Source organism: Scylla paramamosain, chromosome 9 (genome assembly GCF_035594125.1).
Source record: "Scylla paramamosain isolate STU-SP2022 chromosome 9, ASM3559412v1, whole genome shotgun sequence".
Taxonomy (NCBI): domain Eukaryota; kingdom Metazoa; phylum Arthropoda; class Malacostraca; order Decapoda; family Portunidae; genus Scylla; species Scylla paramamosain.
The window spans coordinates 26,970,040-26,992,500 of record NC_087159.1 but is presented as its reverse complement, the minus strand read 5'-3'; the positions used below and the strand labels follow the sequence as shown (position 1 = coordinate 26,992,500).

Below are 22,461 nucleotides of genomic sequence, written 5' to 3'. Positions count from 1 at the left end.
AATGCTTAAGAAATGAGCCTCACCAGGTCTGAGTCAGCATATCTCTCATAGACCGGAGTGGGGATGTCCTTGGTGCGGTGGGCGGCAGAGCAGTTCTTCACCAGCATGTGGAACTCGTGCACAATGTTTGTAGTGGAGCGGCAGGTCGTGCAAGGGAGGCGAGCAGCGTCCGAATCTCTCGGTCTGACAATGTCCTGTTGATGAGGAATAAATCATGTGAATTCCTCTAATATGAATTAAAGTTCTTAGTCCCACGTAATTAAATAACACCTCACAATTACAATCCCAACCCTTTACTGACTAAATCATTAGGAATCTTACATACAATTTGTTCTCTGAAATATTTTATATACCAGGCTAGCAATCTCATACAAGCTGGCCCAGGTAAAACACCACACACTCATACACACATTCACACTCTTAGCACCATTGGGTCCCAGTGGAGAGGGATAGTCTTGTGCCCCACCATACTACCCAGCTTGATACCAATATGATTCTGTTTCTCACCAGTCTCAATTCAACCTTGCCTTATCACAAAAATCTCAGATAGCTGGAGAAAATATTAACCTAAAGTGTCTGTGTCAAAACTTCTTAAAGGCTTCAGTGGGCATCCTACCAATATAAACCTGTTCTGTTCAAGGGTCTTCATTTTGCCTTGCTTCAACACTAAACTCTCCTTAAGTAACAAGAGAAAATTTTGAGTTTATCCTGAAATGTCTGTCAAACTCCTTAAAGGCTTCAGTGGGTGTCCTGTCAATATAAAACCTGTTCTTCTGTTCAAGGGTCTTCATTCTGCCTTGTTTCATTCAAAGTCTCAGGTAACAAGGGTAAAGTTTGAGCTCACCCTGAAGTGTCCGTGTCGAACTCCTTGAAGACTTCAATGGGTGTCCTGATTCTCTTCTCGCTCATCAAGTAGAAGTAGTAAGAAAAGGCATACTGCATGTCATTGGCTTTCCGGATTCCTGTGAGAGGACGTCCAGTTTCAAACTCCTCCTTGAATTCTGGCGGATAACAAAGAACGTAGTAATAGCAGATGACAAAAAAATATATAAATAAATTAATTAATTAATAAATAGATAAAAAAATACGGCAAAAAAAAAAAAAGAAGACAAAAAACTACCATAAATTTCAAGGAGGGAAAGTAAAAGAAGATAACATGACAGATTGTGCTCTAAATTACCTTACTTCACTCACAAATAATCCACCAAAAGACCCATTACACAACCTGGATATACCATGTCAAACTAATATTCAAAAACCAAAATGTAATTAAGAAGTTCTGGAGCTCACAAACAGTTATCACTATCAATTATGTTAAAGCTGTTTGAGAGTGACTAATGAGGAGATAATGAGGTGGAGAGAGAGAGAGAGAGAGAGAGAGAGAGAGAGAGAGAGAGAGAGAGAGAGAGAGAGAGAGAGAGAGAGAGAGAGAGAGAGAGAGAGAGAGAGAGAGAGAGAGAGAGAGAGAGAGAGAGAGAGAGAGAGAGAGAGAGGGAGAGAGAGAGAGAGAGAGAGAGAGAGAGAGAGAGAGAGAGAGAGAGAGATAGAGAGAGAGAGAGAGGGAGAGAGAGAGAGAGAGAGAGAGAGAGAGAGAGAGAGAGAGAGAGAGAGAGAGAGAGAGAGAGAGAGAGAGAGAGAGAGAGAGAGAGAGAGAAGGAGAGAGAGAGAGAGAGAGAGAGAGAGAGAGAGAGAGAGAGAGAGAGAGAGAGAGAGAGAGAGAGAGAGAGAGAGAGAGAGAGAGAGAGAGAGAGAGAGAGAGAGAGAGAGAGAGAGAGAGAGAGAGAGAGAGAGAGAGAGCCATATACTCAGAAAAGCATTAGACTTGGAGATCAATGGAAGGAGACCTTGGAGGTGGTGTGTGGAGGGATAACAGGAGAGGAAGGCACAATAGAAAAGACATCATCTATCATTACAAAAATGGGTGACATAAACATCCAACCCTGCATGGAAAATAAGAATGTAACACAAAATTCTGACGACACATTAGAAAAGAGATGGCCTATGACCCCAAAAGAGGAACAGACACATAAACAATCAAATCCTGAGGGAAAATAAGAATGTTACCCAAAATAACAATGACAGCAAGATCTAAAGAAGTGTGCAAACTTGAAACAGTAGAAAAAGAGATAATCTATGACCACAAATGAGGAAGAAACACATAAAGAATCAAACCCTGAAGGAAAATAAGGATGTTAGACAAAATAATGATGACAGCAAGATCTAAAGGAGCATGCAAACTCACTTCTCCTGCAGGCTCTCCATGACAGCCTTGTTAATGAAGTGAGGCATGTGGGCTGGCACCCTGCGTGCCTGGTAGCCGTACTCTGAGTTGAAGAGACGGTTCACATGCAGCAGGGACTCGGCAAACATGTCCCAAAAGGTGCCGCCGGCCAGTGAAGGGCAAGACGGGCTCCCTCTCCCTCTCCTCAGTGTCTTCTATGGGGAAGAGCTTCTGCTTCTCCCACGGCAGGCTGCCTGTGTACACTGCAAAAGTTCCATCATCCTCCAGTTGTTTCTCTTGGATTTTTATTTTCTTGCTAAAGTATGGGTGTTTCTTCAAGGCTGATTTGCTTGGGTTTGTCTCTTGTGCATTTCCAGCCCACAGCAGTTCCCTAGCACCCAGATGGTTGCTGGCATTAACTGGCTTGCTGTCCATTTTTAAAGCAGTTTTGTTTTCATTTTCATTTTTGTAAAGCTTACTTACATCAATGATTGATGTAGTACTTTTCTGAACATTTTCAGGTGCCTTTATTTTTGGGGGCCAGTCACTCTCATTGTGGTACACCAGGTGATGGTCTTTACTTGAGTGCAACGCCTCTGCTATCAGTTCTGATTTCCTCATCTTTAACCCACTCACAGTCAGTTCTCCATCTGTGTACAGTGCTTCCAGCTGGAGAACCTTTGACACCAGAGATGCTGGAAGCCTTGATGCATTCACATTGACATAAGCAAACTCCAGGTTCTTAGAGCCATCTTGTGAAGTGTCTTTGGGTCTGGTATTTGGCCCCAAGTGGTCAAAAGTGAAATTTTTTCACTCCCGCAAGTGGCACACTGGGGGTCTGCTCAGAGGACTTGCTCACCACCACAGGGAAGGTGTTGCACTTCACAGTGAGTGAATACTGAAAAAATAAATAAATAAATAAATGAAAAAATAAGAACAATCAAGGTAAAATTTCCCTCCAGTGACATTACATGGAATGTAACAAAACAACTGAATGATTTTTCATTCAAGAAAATAACAAAGTAATGCTGGACTTAATAGTCAAGAATGATATACAGAAGAGTAAACTCAAAAATCTCATCAATCTTTACTTGGCATTATCTATTAAAACATACTCTCCTACCTCCACATCATTATCTCCCACATGCACAACAGAAAGTCCATATAATAAATCCAACCACACACAAGTATTCCAGACTTTCATCACTTATTCCCCTTGTCATGCAAATCTGAGTACAAACAGGAACACACCAACATTACCCTCACAAATTTCTCTAGCTGCTCCTTCTCCTTGCCCTGCTGCTGCCTGGAGATGTTGAGTTCCAGGTGCAGCGTGGCTGTGACATTGGCCTTGACCAGGAGGAAAAGGACGTCCTGGGCAGTGTTGACAACGATGGTTCGTATGCCAGGATGCTCAGTATGGGAGCCGTGCACGCTTGTTCCCGGCCCAAGCAGTGAGGACAGGTTCATCCATGCACCGCCAACACCTGACAGATAACACATCACTATATAAGCCACAGGAACAGTACTGATAAATGTTAAATATCTATCTTTCTATCTAAATACCAGGTAATCTTCCACAGAGCCCAGACATGGCACCACATGCTCACACACACATCAATATAAATACTTGCATAGGACTCCATGTACACAGATTCAGAAACTACCATAAATGAAGTATACCATAAATGAAGTATAGGTCTTTGATATTTACCCTGAGGAAGAACATAGGTGGTATTAGAGGTTGTGGGGACTGGTAAGTTGTGTAGCAGATCCACCTTCTCCAGGCCACAGTCACCGCCATCAAATGCACAGGACAGGGTGTTGCACGACTGAAGGAGACAGGTGAAGTGTCCATGAGCATAGAGGTGACAATGTGGGCTAATACAAAGGGTGGGAAGATATGACATTTTCCCTTAGTAAGTCAGGATCAGTATTATTATATACTGCGACAACATGACCTAATACAAAGGCTGAAAAGATTTTATATTTTCTCTTAGCAAATCTGAGTCATTATTACATTACATCAAACTGGCCTTTACCCCCAAACAGTCAACTACACCCAGAGCTTCCTTCATCATTGCATGCAACCCTCGACTCACATGGTCACAGTAATGGTCAGCCAGCCACAGGTCAGAGCAGGAGGGGGCACAGAAGCCAACTGTCTCATCTGTCCCCATACTGTTGTCCCCCTCCAGCAGGTCGCCCCCCACATCCCCGCCAGCACAGTCCCCACCGTCCCACTCGCAGGCAGAGGTGTTGCAGGAGGCGTCGCAGTAGCCATCGCCCAGCCAGGACCCCGGACACCCTGAGGAGCACTCCGGCAGCGACCACGAGAGGTACACCTGTGAATTGTGATATTATTAACTGAGTGCACCTTTTTTTTTATTTTATTTTGCCTTTTGTACTGTGAATGTACTCTGAATGTTTCTTTTTTTTTTATTAGCCATGTCTCTGAATGCAATTTTTTTTTATATAAGAGGGGCAACAAAATATAAGTCTGCTTATAGTGTGTGTGTGTGTGTGTGTGTGTGTGTGTGTGTGTGTGTGTGTGTGTGTGTGTGTGTGTGTGTGTGTGTGTGTGTGTGTGTGTGTGTGTGTGTGTGTGTGTGTGTGTGTGTGTGTGTGTGTGTGTGTGTGTGTGTGTGTGTGTGTGTGTGTGTGTGTGTGTGTGTGTGTGTGTGAGAGAGTACACAGAAATCATATTTATCGACCTTTGCAATGAGATTCTATGTGTGTGTGTGTGTGTTTCCATGCATATAAATCAAACACATCTGTCTGTGTATTTTCCTTCCTTCATAATGACTCTTTAGGGGAAAGTATCCAAGAAGTTTCTATACATGCTCTTCTCCTTTCCAGTTCCCTCACTTTCCTGCCCTTCTGCCTTCCACCACCCAAACACTCTACCCTTTCCAGTTCTTTCACTTCCCTGCCCTTCTTCTCAACAACTCAAAACACACTAACCTTTCCAGTTCTTTCACCTTCCTGCTCTCCCTCTTATGCACTCAAACACACTACAAAACACTGCTTTCATGTCCAAAACTATTAGTAAAGCAAGACACCACTTCCCTGAGCAGCTGTGCACACTTCACTCATTCCCTCAGCACCCAACCAAGCCAATCACCTTATATCCTGAGCCAGGGGAGAAGAAGTCCTCTGGCCACACCTCCTGCATCAGCATTACATCATCGTTGAGGTAGAGGAAGTGCTCGGACAGCCCAGGAATCCTGCACACCAATACAAGGATAGTTGTTATTTACTTATCCTTATCCTTATCCTTTATCCTTATCCAAACTCTTCAAGGGGCTGAGACAGTGTGAGTGAGTGTGAGTGTGAAAGTTGTGTGCTTGTGTTTGCAATCCTGTCTTTTTTGGGAGAGACAAAGTTATGTATGTATATATGTATAAATTTGTCAGCACCCTGAACCTTGTTGTTGTAATAGCAAGGTGCAATGATTCACTCAAAAATCAATTTCCAGGTTCTAGTATCTTTCTAGAGCTATTTTTTCTTTTTCAATTCCCTCATTTTTTTTTATTTAGTTTATTTATTTATTTTTTATCTATTTATTTTATTTTATTTCTTATTTATTTACTTATTTATTATCATTAGTATTAATCTCTTTTACTTACTTATTTACTATTTTTTTAAGAAGTATCATAAATCCTAATAGCTGCAGTAGACACAATGACAATTGTTTCAAGCTACATGCCCCACAAAAGATCAAATACTCATGAAAACAAGAAGCACAGTTTCATGTAAATTTACAGAACCGCTAAAGCCAGATACCAGAGAGGAATAAATGATGTCACACAAAAATTAGTTTAAAATGATGTATTCTTCCTGAAAGACACCTCACAACACCACTCACATCACCTACATTATAAAAAGAAACAATGAGGAATGAACACACTTCACAAAGCCAATGAAATTACCTACACCATAAAAGAAACAGTGAGAAATAAATACAGTCAGCACCAACCTGTGAATGTGGCTTTCAATCGCTGGCGAGGAGAACGTGGGGAGGTGGCTAGCATTGGGGAAGATGTCCTGGTGAGTGACAATAGTGAGGCGTGGATGATCCAGGTTGAGCCAGTGTGGGATCTGGCCATTTGTCACCAGGAAGATTCTCCGGACCCAGGGCGCGTACTGCTCCAGGGAACGCAGGGAGTACCGCAGCTCCTGGCCGGCATAGAGGAGTAAGGGAAAGGTGAGGAGATGAAGATGCACTGAAGATTCAATGGAAAGCTAAGCAGGTGGATATGTGCAGTGGATTCTGAGTCACCTCTAATGTTTGGAATCTTAGTTCTGGATGAGATTATGTTGTGCTGGTGTGGGGACACACACCCACACCCTTACCACCCACATTCCACTCTCTGGTTCCCTGGGACGTGACACCAGCCTCTGGCCATCCTACCTATCACCACATGGGAGTAAGGTCAACCCTCATCCCTTTGTCTCCGGGCACCAACCCCATCCATGACCTGAGCCAGCAGGCCCAGCAATCACCCAGACATCAGTAGTCTGTGTCCGCCTGGCCTCACTGGCGGACATACAGCCCACTGGCAGCTCATCACTTATCATTTTGTAGAGTTTTATTTTAATATATCTACAGCTACTTTACAATGAGTTTATCTGTATCCCAGGCATCTCTACAAAGTACTACTAGAAAAAGCAGGATTTATCTAGTACAATATGTCATTTTCCAAGAGAGCAGCAGGTAATGGAAGGGTGAACAGGTGAAGATGTTCTAAATCATCTGAGTCATCCTAAGTACTGGGAATCTTAGTACTGAGTGGTATTACTTGTCATATTGTAAGTAAGTAGTGAAGGTTAAGTAGTAGGGTCTCTGGCTTCAAAGTTGAAGTAGAATATGATGATGCCACAGCACACACTAGCTGACAAACTGGTAAAGCTTCATATGGTCTGGTGAAAGAAACACTAAAAGTTTTTTTTCATGCACAATAAACAAGATCAGAAAGTATTAGAAAGGATTCTTCTCTATCTATGCAAGTTTGTAGTAGACTTTCATTCCTCTCCTTTCCTCATCCTTACCTCATTGTCTTCGAACCGGTTAGCATCAATCTCCTTGAGGTCAGACTGCAGCATGAGCATGGCCTGGCGGGTGCGGATGCTGCTGTTGGAGGTGGCCGGCTCCAGGTGGCTGTTGGCAATGAGCAGACCAGGCACAAGCTCCTCCTCTCGGCACTCTATCAGCTGCACTCCCCCAGAGCCTGACACAGAACACTGTGGGGATGGCAAGGGAGAGGAAGTGTCATGGGTGAGGGAAAGGAGGTCTTGCTGGTTCTTCAATTTATGCAGGACTATACAGAATGATCCCTCTCTCAGACACACAGTTCTGAATGCTAAAAAGAAATAGGCAGGAGGGCAGTGCTCTGTCAGGGACGAAGTGGCTAAGAGAGTGGTGTGAATGAGTGTGAGTATGAAAGTCATGTGCTTTGTCTTAGCTGCCCCCCATTAAGGGAGAGACAGCCTTGGTATATGTATGAAGATAAAATAGGTTATGATTCTGTTCATTCTTTATTCAAACTACCAACTGCAAGCTTGTTGAAGATAATGAGACACACAAACACAAGAAATAACACTCCATAAACTGCACTCAATGGACTCAGTAACTGTTTCTCTTTGTTACTGCAGGAACACTGACTAACCGCTGCCGTGATGTTCCTGTGGTGTGGGAAGAGTGCCTGCAGCAGGTCCAAGTGCGAGAGGTGAGTGGCACCCGTCACCAACACCGAATGCTTCTGCTTCACACCCCAGCCCCCACCCACATCTGAGGGACACAGCACATAGTTGTTCTGATTCACAGTGAGAGACTGTAATGTATTGTCATCATTATTATAATTTTGTTTAACATGCTTATTTTCCCTTACGGTGTTGGATGACTTTGAAGTCTTGCCCACTCTTTTTTTTTACAAATTCAGTCAGACTGCAATTTATTTATATTCAATTTGTAACTTTTTTTAATTCAAGAATTTTTTGTCCTGATGTGCAAATAAAAGGAAAAAAAAATTGAAAAATGCACTAAACATAAAAATAACAAAAATATTATTAACACTAATTCACAATTTTTTCCATATATAACTCATTCACAAACCACAATTCAAACAATTCACCAGTACACTCATCTTTTACCACAACTCTCAGCAAGTAAAAACAACTCTTTATACCAGTCACTAACACATCTATTCACTAACCCCAAGGTTCCCTGACCCACCCAAAGCACAACCCACAACACACACCCTGCATCCCTTATCACAAAGGGGCCTTACCTGACGTCCAGTAGGCTTGCTTGGGCTTGGAACTGTTGCCGGCCAGGAGCATCACCCTCTCCATCACCTGAGCCACGTCTTCCTCCCTGGCCAGGTGCAGCATAGTGAAGTTGTGCGGCCGACTGTCATGGTTGATGGTCAGCTGAGTCACCTCTAATACTGATGGGATGGATTCAAAGGTACTCTTGGGTGTGGTGCAGTCCCTTTAAGGAGGAAAGAGTGAAGAAGTAGTAAGTATAAGAGTTGTTTATTCATGTAAGTGTATCTGTTATTGAGTGGAATGTGGAGGTGAGATAAAATGTCTTTTCTTTTCCAGATAAGAGGGGTACTGGCCAAGGGTAACAAAATATGTATTAAAAAAAAGGTCCATTGAGGTGCTAGTCCCTAAAGGGAAGAAATACCAGGTGCAGTTAGATATGTATTTTATTCTCTGATGTGTCTGCTGGTGGTGCAGCAGCCTGTACTTTCTCAATGCCATGCCAGCAAATGTTAGACAGTAAAGAACCTGTTTCATCTTGCATTTTCTCTCACCAAAACATTCCATTCACTTACTGTTCATTTAGTTGTTTTCCCCCTGAAAGCATATTGCTTTAAATCAGAATGCTCCCACTTCTATAGCTTCAAACTATGTGCTGTACAACCAGAACACACTCAGTACAATGAAATACCAAACATTTTATCTAGTATCTCAAATAAATCACCTTCAGGAGAATAGCACTGTGTCAAGATCAAACCCAAGATCCAAACATGAAAGCTCTGCAAATAATAAATCCCTCTCTACCACAACCCTCCACCACACACCTTCCTGGGACTCCATTAAGAACATAAGAACATAAGAAATAAGGGAAGCTGCAAGAAGTGACCAGGCTTACACGTGGCAGTCCCTGTATGAAATATACCTTCCTATTTCCATCTATTATCCCCATCCATAAACCTGTCTAATCTTCTCTTAAAGCTCTCTAATGTCCTAACACTAACAACATGATTACTGAGTCCGTTCCACTCATCTACCACTCTATTTGAGAACCAATTTTTCCTATCTCCTTCCTAAACTTAAATTTTTCAAGCTTGAACCCGTTATTTCTTGTTCTACCCTGGTTGCTGATCCTAAGAATTTTGCTTACATCCCCCTTGTTATAACCCTTATACCACTTAAAGATTTCTATCAGGTCCCCTCTTAACCTACATCTCTCTAAAGAATGTAAATTTAACAACTTCAATCTTGCATCGTAAGGAATACTACTCATCCCCTGTATCCTTTTAGTCATTCTAAACAATCATGGCTCTAATACTGATCCCTGTGGCACCCCACTAATTACATGACTCCACTCATATTTCGAGCTGTTTATTAAAATTCTTTGTTGCCTGTCGCTAACCCATGACCTTATCCAGCCTAACACCTTCTCATCTATCCTGTGTGCCCTAACCTTTATCAGGAGCCTTTGATGGAGTACCTTGTCAAATGCTTTACTAAAGTCCAGATATAAGTTATCATAACTATCACCATTATCTACTGCCTCATACACTTTACTGTAAAAACTTAACAAGTTTGTCAGGCAAGACTTTCCCTTCGTGAAGCCATGCTGTGACTGATTTATCAAGTTATGTTTGTCTAAATGTTCCCTAATGTTCCTCGCTATCATTGACTCTAATATTTTACCTACAACTGAAGTTAAGCTGACAGGTCTATAATTAGACACTTAAGTTTTATCTCCTTTCTTAAAGATGGGTACTACATTAGCCTGCCTCCACATTACTGGTACCTCACCTGACTCAAGTGATTTCCTAAAGACAGAAACTAATGTATTCCTTAAGTACATATTTCACCTGGTCCTGGTGTCTTGAACTTTTTTAGCCTATCTATCTCCCTAGTTATGGAAATATCTGCCAGCTTCTCATGCTCATCTGCTCTAAACATCTGTTCATTATCTGGCATATCCTGAATGTTAAGGTGAGCCACAGACCACCAGCATATTACCAATCAAGCAATAAGGTGCATCCCACACTCAACCAAGATTATGGGGCTTCTCTGGGTCATTACAAGAGGTACTATTGGGAAAATTTTAACCTGGTATGAGAAATGCAAGAAAAAAACAGAAAACAGGTAAACTATTTTGACAGCATAAAAGTGTTAATCCTCAGGTAAAAACATAAAAAAATTGACACACATACAGTTTTGCACATTCACCCCTCAAGCCTATACCAGGTTAGTATTTTCTCAATGATACTTACACGAGGCTGATGTAAGGTGCAGGCAGGCAGTGGGAGAGGGAACAGTCGCTCTGGATGCCTTCAGACAGTGCTCGCAGGCCCTCAAGCAGCAGGGGATCCGAGCCATTGACCCAAGTGTACACCACGTCGATGGGCAGCACACCACACAGCCTGGTGGAGCATGAAGGGCTGTAAGATGCTGCTTGTTGTGTGAGGCATAAAGAGGATTAAAGACTACGAGTATATTGAAAAGATGTTTAGGAGTATGATTAGCAAACAAGTGAAGTATAAAGAGGATTAATTAACCCTCTGACTGCCTCTTGGTACACCATTCCCTAATTACCAATCACTCTGAACATCTTTACTTGTTCTACAGCCACATCCAATCTTTAAACTGAGTAGAAATTGCAAAATCTATTCTTTTCACCCATAATTTTCTTCCAGATGCTTATAAAGATTTCATACATTACATACGGTGATGATAATCATCTCGTATCAAAGTGAGAGGGTTAAAGGCTGTACCAGAAAGACACTCAGAAGAATGGTTAGCAACTGTGTAAAGTACAAAAAGGATTAACTGAAGGTTGTACTGGAAAGAGTACGATTAGCTAAGAGGAATGAAGGTTTAGAAATGGTGTATGTGAGGGTCATATTTTCTACTCTAAGCAGCTAAAAAAAATTTGATTAGGAAGAAAACATTAAACAGAACTGATTGGACGATAACTTAGTACAAACTGGAAATTTCACATTACAAGGAGGTAGGTTAATGAACAGGGTGAAACATATTTTTTTAAACTGTAACTGGATGTATCAGGATTAATGGAAAAAAATATGAAAGTCTGGGATTACGATAGAGTATGAGGCTCTGTGGCAATTCAAATTATACAATTATACATATATGGAAAGTGTGATGTGGAAAAGGAAAGGAAAGGAAACTGTTGATGATGTTGGAAGTTTCAATGCCATGACCACTTACTGTCCCAACAAGTTTTCTCCTCTAATGTTGTCTGAGAACACATTGACGGACCGATACACTGCCAAGTCAACCTGATCCTGCAAAGACAGATAAAAAACAAAATACATAAATGAATAAATAAAAGAGAAAAATCAGATTACCATGAAGTTATTTAATCGTACATACTATCACACAAACAACGCTGTCTATCCTTGAAGGCTACCAGTAAATTATGGAATGTTCTGTGAAAAGTATGTGGCATGACAAATATGATCCTGAAAACACAGAGATCAGAAATAAGCAAGGCAGGATGATGGCAGATTTAATATTCATATCAACTTTAATTTACAGAGAGAGAAGAGAAAAAAAAACAAAGAGAAAAAGCCAAACATAACAAAAATCAAAGGGCCTCACCAGCCAGTGTATACATGAGAGATAAGAGAGAAAAAAACTGAAAGAGAAAACAACAAACACAACAAGAATCAAAGGAGCTCACCAGCCAGTGCGCACACCAGAAGCCCACCGCAAACACCGTCAGGAAGATCGTCACCACCACAGCCACAAGGGGTGGTGGGTTGGTGAGCACAGCATCCAGCACCCACCGATGCCACCACTTACTGAGGCCCCGCATCCCGCCACGTCTCAGGGCCGTCTGCCTCCCCTCCGAAGCAGAAGCATACCTGAAGGGGTACTGAAAGTGTGAGTGCTTAGTATAGTGTAAAAATAAGTCAACAAATTAATAGCATATCAAAAGGGACTAAGGCAGAGAGTACTGGTGGTTAATTTGGGATGTAGAAATAGGAAATGGGTTAATAAATAAGGGCTGCCTGCTGCCCCTCACCTGCCCCCTGCTGGAGTGTGACTGAGGGGATGGAGAGGAAGGTATGGGTGGTTAGTATGTGATCTCTCAAATTGGATACTAATAAATAAATGAATAAGTAGATAGGGAAACAGGTATATAGACTGAGAAGTAGATACATAGATAAATAGATAAATAAATGAATAAGTAGATAGGCAAACAGGTATATAGACTAAGAAGTAGATACATAGATAAGTAGATACATAAATGAAAAATAAATGACAGAATAAATAATAATAAGAAGAAAAGAAAGAAGAAAAAGATGAAGGAAAATAAAAAATAAAAAATAAATAAAAAATTGGTATATGTAAACATGAACCAGCTCAAGAAGACAAAAAGGAAGCAATATAGAACGATGAAGGGTGAGAAGAAAAGAAATAAACTAGAAGAGGAAGAATGAAAGACAGAAGAACAGAAGAATGAACAAGACAGAAAAAAGAAGGAAGAAAGAAGAGAGAAGGGATGATGAAAAGGAAGGCAAACCCGAAAGACACACGAACCGGCTCGAGAGAGAGAGAGAGAGAGAGAGAGAGAGAGAGAGAGAGAGAGAGAGAGAGAGAGAGAGAGAGAGAGAGAGAGAGAGAGAGAGAGAGAGAGAGAAAATGGAGAAAAAGAGGAGAGGGAACGGTGTAAATGAAATAAAAAAAATATATAGAAGTAAGGGTGTAAAGCAAAACACGAAGCATGAACAAGCTCAAAAAAAAAAAAAAAAGGAAGGAAGGAAGGAAGGAAGGATATAATATAATAAGAGAAAGATGGAAAGAAAAGAAAGGAAAAGAAAAGAAGGAAGAATATAAAAGAAAGAAAACGAAAAAGAGATGTAAAGAAAGCCAAACCATGAGAAGACACACCCGCCACCTCACCGTGCCAGTGCCAGCCGCGGCGCACACCTGTGACTTGTATACGTCGCTTACTGCCTGGTGGTGCACGTGCTCCTTGGTGGTGCACGTGCTGCCTGATGGTGCATTTGTTGTCTGGTGGTGCACGTGCTGTTTGGTGGTGCACGTGCTGCTGGCTTGACTGAATGAAGAGTCAGTCTAACTTGTTTCATACGCATAATAAATAATAATAATAATAGTAATAATGAATAATGCCAACTCGCACAAGGAAAGCCCTTAAAAACTTTCTCTGCAACTTATTTACATCGCCCTCCTCCTTCATTATACTTTTTTTTTCATATTTACAGCAATTAACCTATCAATCAAATCATTCAGTACAGTGCTGTAAACTGTCTCATCCTTGTACAAGAACATAAGATCATAATGAAATATGGGGAGTTGCAAGAATCCATCAGGCATACAGGTGGCAATCCCTGCATAAAACATACATACCTATCTCCACCTGTCATCCCTATTCATAAATTTGTCTTATAGGTCTCTAATGATGTCGTACTTATAATCCGGCTTCTCAATATATTCCATTCATCTACTCTTATCTTTTAAAACAAATTATTATTATTATTAATTATTATTATTATTATTATTATTATTATTATTATTATTATTATTATTATTATTATTATTATTATTATTAAATTTAACCTTATAAGACTTGAACCTATTACTACTTGTCCCATGTGTATCACAAGCAAATATATCTTTCATTTTAGTGTTCACTGTGTTAGGCATCTACAGTATACATTTTTATTTTTATTTATTTATTTTATTTATTTATTTTTTTTTTTTCCTGCTTTCGGACTGTACTATAGTTATTAGATAGCATGAGTAATTCACTGTGGGAATAACGATAAAACTATAGTGCTGTCATTAAAACCTAACTAATCATTCGCAAAAGAGAGAATTATAATATTTTATTTTCCGATATTAAATATTTGTCATACGCAAATACTTCCCGACCTTCATGGCAATGACCAAACCTCATTATCCCTTGCAGGTGGTTGATCAGCACGACCACGGTTCACCTTTCCTCACACGTTCTAAGCTGATGTATATGATTTGTGTGTGATTGCATAAGTAAACCATTAACGACACTGGATTCCATCTGCTTCAGTTTTCAGTTTCGTAATATATATATATATATATATATATATATATATATATATATATATATATATATATATATATATATATATATATATATATATATATATATATATATATATATATGTGTGTGTGTGTGTGTGTGTGTGTTTATTTGTCTATATGCCTGTCTATCTACCTTTCTGTCTGCCTGTCTGTCTATCTTGCGCCTTTTCGTGACAAGTCCCACTAAGGAAACACCAACAGGAATCCCCATTTATTTATGTCCTTGCATTCTCTCCTTGAGTGATCTAATGCTCCTTTTCCTCTCAACCTCTTGCTCCCGCCCCCTCCACGGGTAGAGCACTGCCAAACTTCTGCTAAGCATTGCTTCCACGTGTCTAGCTATGCCATACTCCTAGAATCTAAGCAGGGATATGTTATTCTGTAATATAGTTAATGTTACTTACACATTGCACTGAGCAAATAACTTTTTTTTCACTTATTAGGTAACAGAGCAATACTACTTTTCTCACCTTAAGTTCTATTCTGTCAATTTCTGTGTTTATCTCTCAGTCAGTTCAACTTGTGTGCAACTCTTTCACTGTCCGTAACAAGTGTTATCCTCCCACCTCTTCTTGTGTACATCTCTTTCAACTACCGCAAGTGTTACTCAGTCACCAACAGTTCATTTTGCTTCACTTGATTACCATGCACTCCCGAAACACAGGTGTCAGCTAGGCCAGAGTAGAACAAATAAATAGATAAATAAATTCTGTATAATGATAAGAATGCTATGCTGGCATGATTTAAAGGTGGATAAGCATTTAACAGGTGAGAGAACCAGGTAAACAACCAGCAAATCAGGTAACGCATTCCACACAGCTGCCAACCATTCCTTAGCACACACCGATATCTAAGTCTCCCAGAACCCGTCACTAGAGTAGTGGTGTTCAACGTTTTGCCTCTCACACTACACCAGCCAGACGCAAAAACGGGCGAGGCACACCATCACTATTTTAAAAGTGGAACTAATGAATGCTAATAAACCTTCATGCGCCAGGCGGAGTAAGGTTACCAGTTCGTGCACAGTGTGGTATGCCCACACAAATAGGATATAATATAAATTCACGATTGATTAATTTCATTGCCACTAAGTTGTGACGTGATTCGCCGTATGCACGCGGTTTGAATAAGGATCAGTCTTGCTTCCTGAATTGCCGCAGCACAGAAGCTGAAAATCAGTGCACTGCAGAACAGGCCACGCCATTAAATGCATATTCCCTTCAGACTTTTTTTTTTTTTTTTTTTTACCACAAACATCTGACTTGCTGCTGCAAAGTCCATGTCATGTATATGAAGTTCATAACCTCCAAATACGCCAGTCACCACGCACGTGGCATCCTTTACTAAGGTTTTACCACTATTATATATTTAATTTTCAGGTCGTATGAACAACTAAACGAAACAGAGCACAAGAGCATCAGAGCTGAAGAAGTGATGGATGACCTAGCTGAAGGCTGTGGCTGATGGGAAGTGGTTGCATTGGGCCATGTTCTCATACATATGAATGAATGTAGGGATTAATTTGATGTAATGACAGTATTAATTAGTAACTTTATATACCAGGTTGATATTCACAAGATAGCAGTGGTAACCGTCACACACACACACACACACACATTCCCAAGACTAAAATATGAAAATTAAACAAACCAATTAACATAGAACACCAAATCATATACTAAAATCAAGTTAAAATAGAAAACTAATGATCACCAATGAAGGTCGTGTGCCAAACAGTGGTCTGGTGTGCCTTTCACTGACGGGAATAATGACTGAGGCACATGCGCATCGTTTGGTAATGTAACATTAATGTAGTGCAAATGAAAGTGGATGCACTTAATAGTTTGTGTGTGTGTGTGTGTGTGTGTGTGTGTGTGAGAGAGAGAGAGAGAGAGAGAGAGAGAGAGAGAGAGAGAGAGAGAGAGAGAGAGAGAGAGAGAGAGAGAGAGAGAGAGAGTCTACATATATTGAATATCTGGAAATCATTAGTGAGCTGCATAAAGTGTACCCTATACGGTCAATATTATTGACACAATATATTGACTCGTTTTTATTGTGCAATAAAATATCAAATTCTTTTTGATGTCTTAAATATATTGTGTCATTCTTCAATACCGTCCCTTCACTGTCAATAATATTGTACAATACGGAATATTGCGCAATAATATTGATCGTGCAGGGTCAGCTTTAGCCACAAGTCACTGTACCGTTTGAGGTCCGCAGCAGAGGCTCTACTGCCACCTCCAGCATCACATCGACCAGTCGTGTATTGCACGACTAAACTCACTTCAATAGTAAATAGACTGCTGTGCCTAGTACTAGTTCACATAATTATTATTTTTTTCAATCCTCCACCACAATCAGCTGCATGCACACTATAATACCTTTAACAACTGTGGTTGGGTTACACAAATAAATTCACACATGATTTTTCAGATCTTCTTTATTGAAAAAGGCCCTATTATCTTACTTATGAAGTGAAAACACTAGCCTACATGAATCTGAAACTCAGCCATGGCTATGAAAACGGGAGTGATGACAATTATAAGAATTGAACAGATAATTGGAATCCCCTGGAGAGCAGCGAGGCCAGGCACCAGGCCCTCGTACACAAACCAAACACCCCTAATATATTTTAATAAAAATATATATGTATATATATATAGTTTTTATATAAAAAAATCCCAAGCAATGGCTTTTCGTAACCTTGTTCAAATTTTACATCAGAGCATATAAACTTTTACAAAAACATTGTACGAAATGTGGAACGAAAATTAACCAATATCGCAATCTGACTACGCTGCATTCTAAGACTTTGTACTTAACTCAAATCTCTGATAAAAAGTAACTTAATAATTCATTACACCACATGGTACACTGTACATAACCGACTGGCATTCATCTCTTCGGCAAGTAATATGGGTGGTGGTTTTTAAGTCCAATACCAAATAAAAGTACTCTGGGAGGGGAGCCCGGTTCCTGAATAAGCCTCGCCTCACCATCACTCACAGACAACTGCCTGCCTGCCTGCTTGGATGACACTTTCTACTCCCACCATAAGGATGTCTGCTCCTCAACAGCAGCAGACTGGTCCAGATCAGCACGCTGGTCACTTTGTGCGAGTCTGTCCGCCCTTGTGCTGAACCAAAGTCAAAACAAAAAATATCACATGAAGAACAAATTATCAGTGCAGGGAAAGTACCTTGTTTGTTGCATTACCGTTTGTGTTACTATTACTCTAATGAAACTAGACCATGCGAGACCCATAGATGCAGCCAGGAGACAGCTAAAGCACACGCCATGCAGGGCACTCCGCTCACTGTCTCACGAAATCCTACAACTATGTAACAATACAGATTAATGGTGAAGAAAGGATGTTCCCTTGCACCATAATGGACAACAAATGACAACATAAATAAATTAGGGATGTGGTCATGTAATACCATAACTGTCATTCACTATAATTCAGTGGAAGGTTGCCTACTGTTGCCAGCAGTCCAGGAGTCAGTAATCTTGATGAGTCCTAGGTCTCAGGAGGATGCATTTACTTCAGTACCTGCAGCTCCAAGACTCCTGGTCTAGATTGGCCAACTGGCACTGCAGGATGCTGCTACTGGGCGACCATCACGGCTGGTTGTGCTGGGGTCGAGGGGTGGCCGAAGCCGACTTGACCTCTCACCCACTGGTCACATCACAGAGAGCTTCCTTATCCTAAAGTGACTAGGAACCCCAGGTGCAGCACGGCCCAGCTGCGGCCCAGGCACAGCACTACAGTAGGTGGGCTGGCCAGAGCTAGGCTGAACACACTTGAGTCACTGTCACTAAGGGTCCTTTAGTCCCACTGTCCACCAGCAGCAACAGTGTCCCATCAGCAGTGCTGGCAGGGACTGGTGGGGGCTGATGGTAAGAGGCTGCTCACCTGCCTGCCTATCAGCTCTTCCATTTGGAGTGTGACTGCTGGCTGTGCAGGCCGCCCGAGGGGATCATGTCCAGGAGGTACTGTCGATGGACCTCTGCAGCCTGACGCATTATCTCTTGTTGCTGCTGCTGAGCTAAACTTTTGCTGCTGCTACTGCTGCTGCTATTACTACTGTTGGAAGGTGAGGGAGCAGAGGAAGCGGCTGGGACTAACTGAGCTGCTGAGGCAGCCATAAGCTGCTGCAACTGGCCTAGACCAAATGGATTATATGGCCCAAGTAAATACGGTGCTAGCATATGAGCAGGTAATTGTTGGGAAGCAGCTGCTGCAGCTGCAGCACTTAATCCTTGCATTCTTATCATTTGTTGCTGAGCTGCCTGCAGATGTTGCAGTGCAGCTGGGTTGGACATGGCAGCAGCCATTGCAGCTGCTGCTGTCATGCTTTGCATGTACTGTTCTTTTTGTTGCTTGGTTAATCCTGGTGGCAAGAACATTTCCTTTTCCCTCTGTTCCCGTTCACGTTGCTCCCTCTCCCTCTGTTCCTTCTCCCGCTGCTGTCTCTCTTTCTCACGCTCCCTCTCCCTCTCCCGCTCCCGCTCCCGTTCACGTTCTCTCTCCCTCTCCTTTTCACGTTCTCTTTCCCTCTCCCTCTCCCTTTCTCGTTCTCTTTCTCTTTCCCTTTCTCTCTCCCTCTCCCTCTCTCTTTCCCTCTCCTTTTGTCTCTCACGCTCCCGCTGCATCTGGAGCTGCGTGGCCACTGAAGGAGAGGAGCGGTGGCTGGAGCTCCTGGAGTTGTGACCATAATCTGATTTGACGGCTGTCACTGACACACTGGAGGGCAGCCGGGCAGAGGGAGAGGGCAGCGAGGCCGTCACGGGTGTCATAGATACTGATGCACTTGATATATCTGGCTGGGGTGAAGCCTGTTGGGAATGAAAAAACAAATGTTAATTACAACCAATGAAATGTTCTTGAATACAGATTTAAAGAAATGGCAATAATGAACATGACCCTTAGCAACAATAAATTCATATTAAAACTTCAAAATTTTTAAATGATAAATAAAATGTCAGTTTAAGTAAATCTACAAAATTATTCAGTTCAGAGAAACAATGATAGAAGAAAAGGCCAAGGATAAACAATTTGAAGCAGATTATGACAGCAATTCATAGCATTCACTGACAGTAAGTACAAATAAAATTAAATTATAAGTGAATTAATCTGAAAATTTAAGCTGCAAAAAAACAAACTGGTTTTGATTCATGTCAGAGTGATGAGCAAACACATGGTGCATCAGTCAGTTTTCCTGGAGCCTCTAAAACTGATCCATATCAAATATACATCAAAACTTATATGGATTAGCAATCATTTCTATTTGCATAAATACAGTGATCTCATTTTTTTTTCCTTCATATATAAATTCCTACTTCAATGTTACTAACATCAAACAACTCATGAATGTACAAGAAATCAGCCAACAGACAAGACATAATTGAAGAAAGACAATGATAGGCACAAACCCACACTCCACATCACAGGAATTGAAAGCTGTTCCCCTTTCCAAAATTGTGTGAAGTGCAGCAAGCATAAAAACACAACAAGAGAAAAACAAAGCCACACATCATGCACCATTCACCCAACTACTCTGCCAAGAAACAAAAATATGAAGGACTATAGACAAGAATCAAAGAAAACCTTGTGGCCTGCAGACAAAACACTCACTCTACATCCATACTCTTTGTGCTTGATGAAACACCTCAAGAAGAGGGATAGAAGTGAACACCCAAAACTGACAATTATGTCCCATGTATATAACAACTTAGCTGCACTTACAACAAGCAACATGCACTCAATTAATTGTTTCCAGTAGCAACATTTATAAGCCAAGTTATTTAAATTTCCAAATCCTTTAACTTAAAAAAAAAAAAAAAAAAGAGATCACTGTATATATATTTCTTTTTAAAACCACATCACAGTAAGAACAAGCAGACAAGCACCCACACCTCCCCACACACACACAGTAAAGCATTAACACATAAATAACTGTACTGCTGAGTGATGTATATACATATCTACAGTCAAGTCTCCAGCACCCATATACAGATGCTTGGCAGACTTTGCTAAAACTGTCATCACAAACTTCGAACAAATAGTAATTAGAAAGTTTGCTCATTTTCATGTAAAAGGTGACATTTACCACTGTGATCTGGTATTCTGTACAATATCAGCCAAGAACTTCCTACTTGATTGATTAAGACCAGTTAAGAGTGCATTCACTTCAAGAATGTTCACTATGTAAATTTTAAAGTGGTAATGTTTGAGGTCTGGTTTTGTAATTTCAACTTAAATTATGACACTATAAATTTAACCAAAAAATTGCAGTATAAATTTCACTAAAATTTTCAGTACAGATTTCACTAAAAATGCACACTTTGCTTGGTTTGGCAGAACTTAAATAATACCTATTTAGAGCAAACTCTGCACTTACAAAATGTGTTAACACAATGTACTATATACAGCATAATTCTAGAATTGTGCTAACACTATGTATTCAAAAGAGTACCACCCTATTACTTTTAGTACATATCACCTGGAAAATTCAACATAAAGGTGAAACTTTAAGGTTAGGGGGTTAAAATTTTGAATACTTAGAATATCACATGGGAAAAAATTTGGATAAATCTTGCATGTTCTTGACCATCTTGATAGTAAATGTTGAAAATTACCTAAATCAGATGGTTACATCTAAAACTCACCATATTGCTAATACCCAAACAGGAATGATGAAAAAAATTAATGGAAGATGACATATGAGAAGAGTGAATAAGGAGATACAGGAAAGTGGAGAAAAGTTTGCCATAATTCCCAACTCCAAAAAGCTCCATCACAAAACACTGGCACGTGATCACTACATAAAGCCAGGGTGCCGTTTTTCTGGTGTTTGGCAGAAGCTGTGTCCAAACCAGTGTTCCTTTGCAATGCAATAATGTGTGACTTTACACAATTAATGTGCCTAGCGCAAGATTCGCACAAACGATGTTTCAACCTCTATTCTGTGACAGTACAATCATGTTAACAGACTCTTGAATTAACATAAAAAGAATATGCTCACTGTGAAAATTTGGAGAGGTACAAAAAGGTACATTAATGGATCTGCTTTATGGCAACTAGCTACTTTTATTTACATGGTCAGCCATACCAGTGTGAATTGTTACTGAGCATGGCGTGACAGTTGATCAACTGCCTAATCAAAGCCAGGATCACATGGCGCTGACATAACTGGGAAGCCAAATTCAATCTTACTATAACTTCTGGATAATGATTGATCTTAACTGATTAATGATTCTCTACAATATCTCAGAGTCTGTTAAAACAATCCCTGTACTGCACCACTGTGTTGACCAGCCCATGAGGTCACTCTCATGTCACAGCCAGCACTGACCATCTGACCACGCCACCAACCAAACCATCCCTTTCTGCACGCACATTGGGCCATCTTCTAAATCCCTAACTTGCCCCCAGGCGGTCAAAGCCTCAAAGTTAACCCTGATCCAGCGCCTGCAGCTGACCTGACGTGGTAAGATGACAACCGAGGATGACGACCCCCTCCCTCCTACAGTCAAGAAGTCAGTAGAGTCTGGCATGACTGAGCGGCGGCGATCCTCTCGGTTGTAAACATTTGGAATCGGCGACGATTTGCCAACTTCTCTTCGGTAATGTCTCTGATCCTGATGAATAAAGAAATAGCAGCTGAAAATAAGATAGGTTTTGCACACAACACTGAGTAATGCGACCAAGGGTATCAAGCCCAGCCTCTGCGGACAGGATTCTTATTTTCCAAGGAGCACCACAGATGCGTTGAGCACACTGTGTTTACAGCTGGGGAAGCTCACGGTGCTAAGCAGGGAGAATTGCTATACACTTTTCTAACTGCCACTCACAGTCCATAGTGTGAGGCAGA

At 40.9% G+C, this 22,461-nt stretch overlaps 2 protein-coding genes across 27 annotated transcripts in view; both read right to left on the bottom strand.

Annotated features, from left to right (window-relative positions):
- LOC135103275 (N-acetylglucosamine-1-phosphotransferase subunits alpha/beta-like) overlaps positions 1-15,232 on the bottom strand; it is a 23,406-nt gene extending 8,174 nt beyond the window's left edge. Inside the window, 18 exon segments of the mRNA XM_064009319.1 lie at positions 24-130; positions 133-194; positions 845-1,001; positions 2,244-2,436; positions 2,705-2,993; positions 3,477-3,708; positions 3,936-4,053; positions 4,324-4,566; positions 5,346-5,448; positions 6,201-6,400; positions 7,274-7,465; positions 7,891-8,012; positions 8,512-8,714; positions 10,744-10,893; positions 11,699-11,775; positions 12,174-12,368; positions 13,400-13,556; positions 15,052-15,232. Coding sequence (XP_063865389.1) covers positions 24-130; positions 133-194; positions 845-1,001; positions 2,244-2,436; positions 2,705-2,993; positions 3,477-3,708; positions 3,936-4,053; positions 4,324-4,566; positions 5,346-5,448; positions 6,201-6,400; positions 7,274-7,465; positions 7,891-8,012; positions 8,512-8,714; positions 10,744-10,893; positions 11,699-11,775; positions 12,174-12,308 — 2,583 coding nt within the window. The 5' untranslated portion in view covers positions 12,309-12,368; positions 13,400-13,556; positions 15,052-15,232.
- A 1,774-nt stretch (positions 15,233-17,006) lies between these two features.
- The window catches only part of LOC135103803 (transcriptional repressor p66-alpha-like), a 29,258-nt gene continuing 23,803 nt past the window's right edge, over positions 17,007-22,461 (bottom strand). For 18 of the 26 annotated variants that reach the window (XM_064010573.1, XM_064010584.1, XM_064010589.1 and 15 more), the window contains 2 exons: positions 22,070-22,228; positions 17,007-19,423 (listed from right to left, as the gene is read on the bottom strand). In XM_064010573.1, coding sequence (XP_063866643.1) covers positions 18,512-19,423; positions 22,070-22,228 — 1,071 coding nt within the window. In that variant the 3' untranslated portion in view covers positions 17,007-18,511. The remainder of the gene's footprint in view (positions 19,424-22,069; positions 22,229-22,461) is intronic. The other 8 variants (XM_064010591.1, XM_064010593.1, XM_064010598.1 and 5 more) reach the window with 1 other exon arrangement.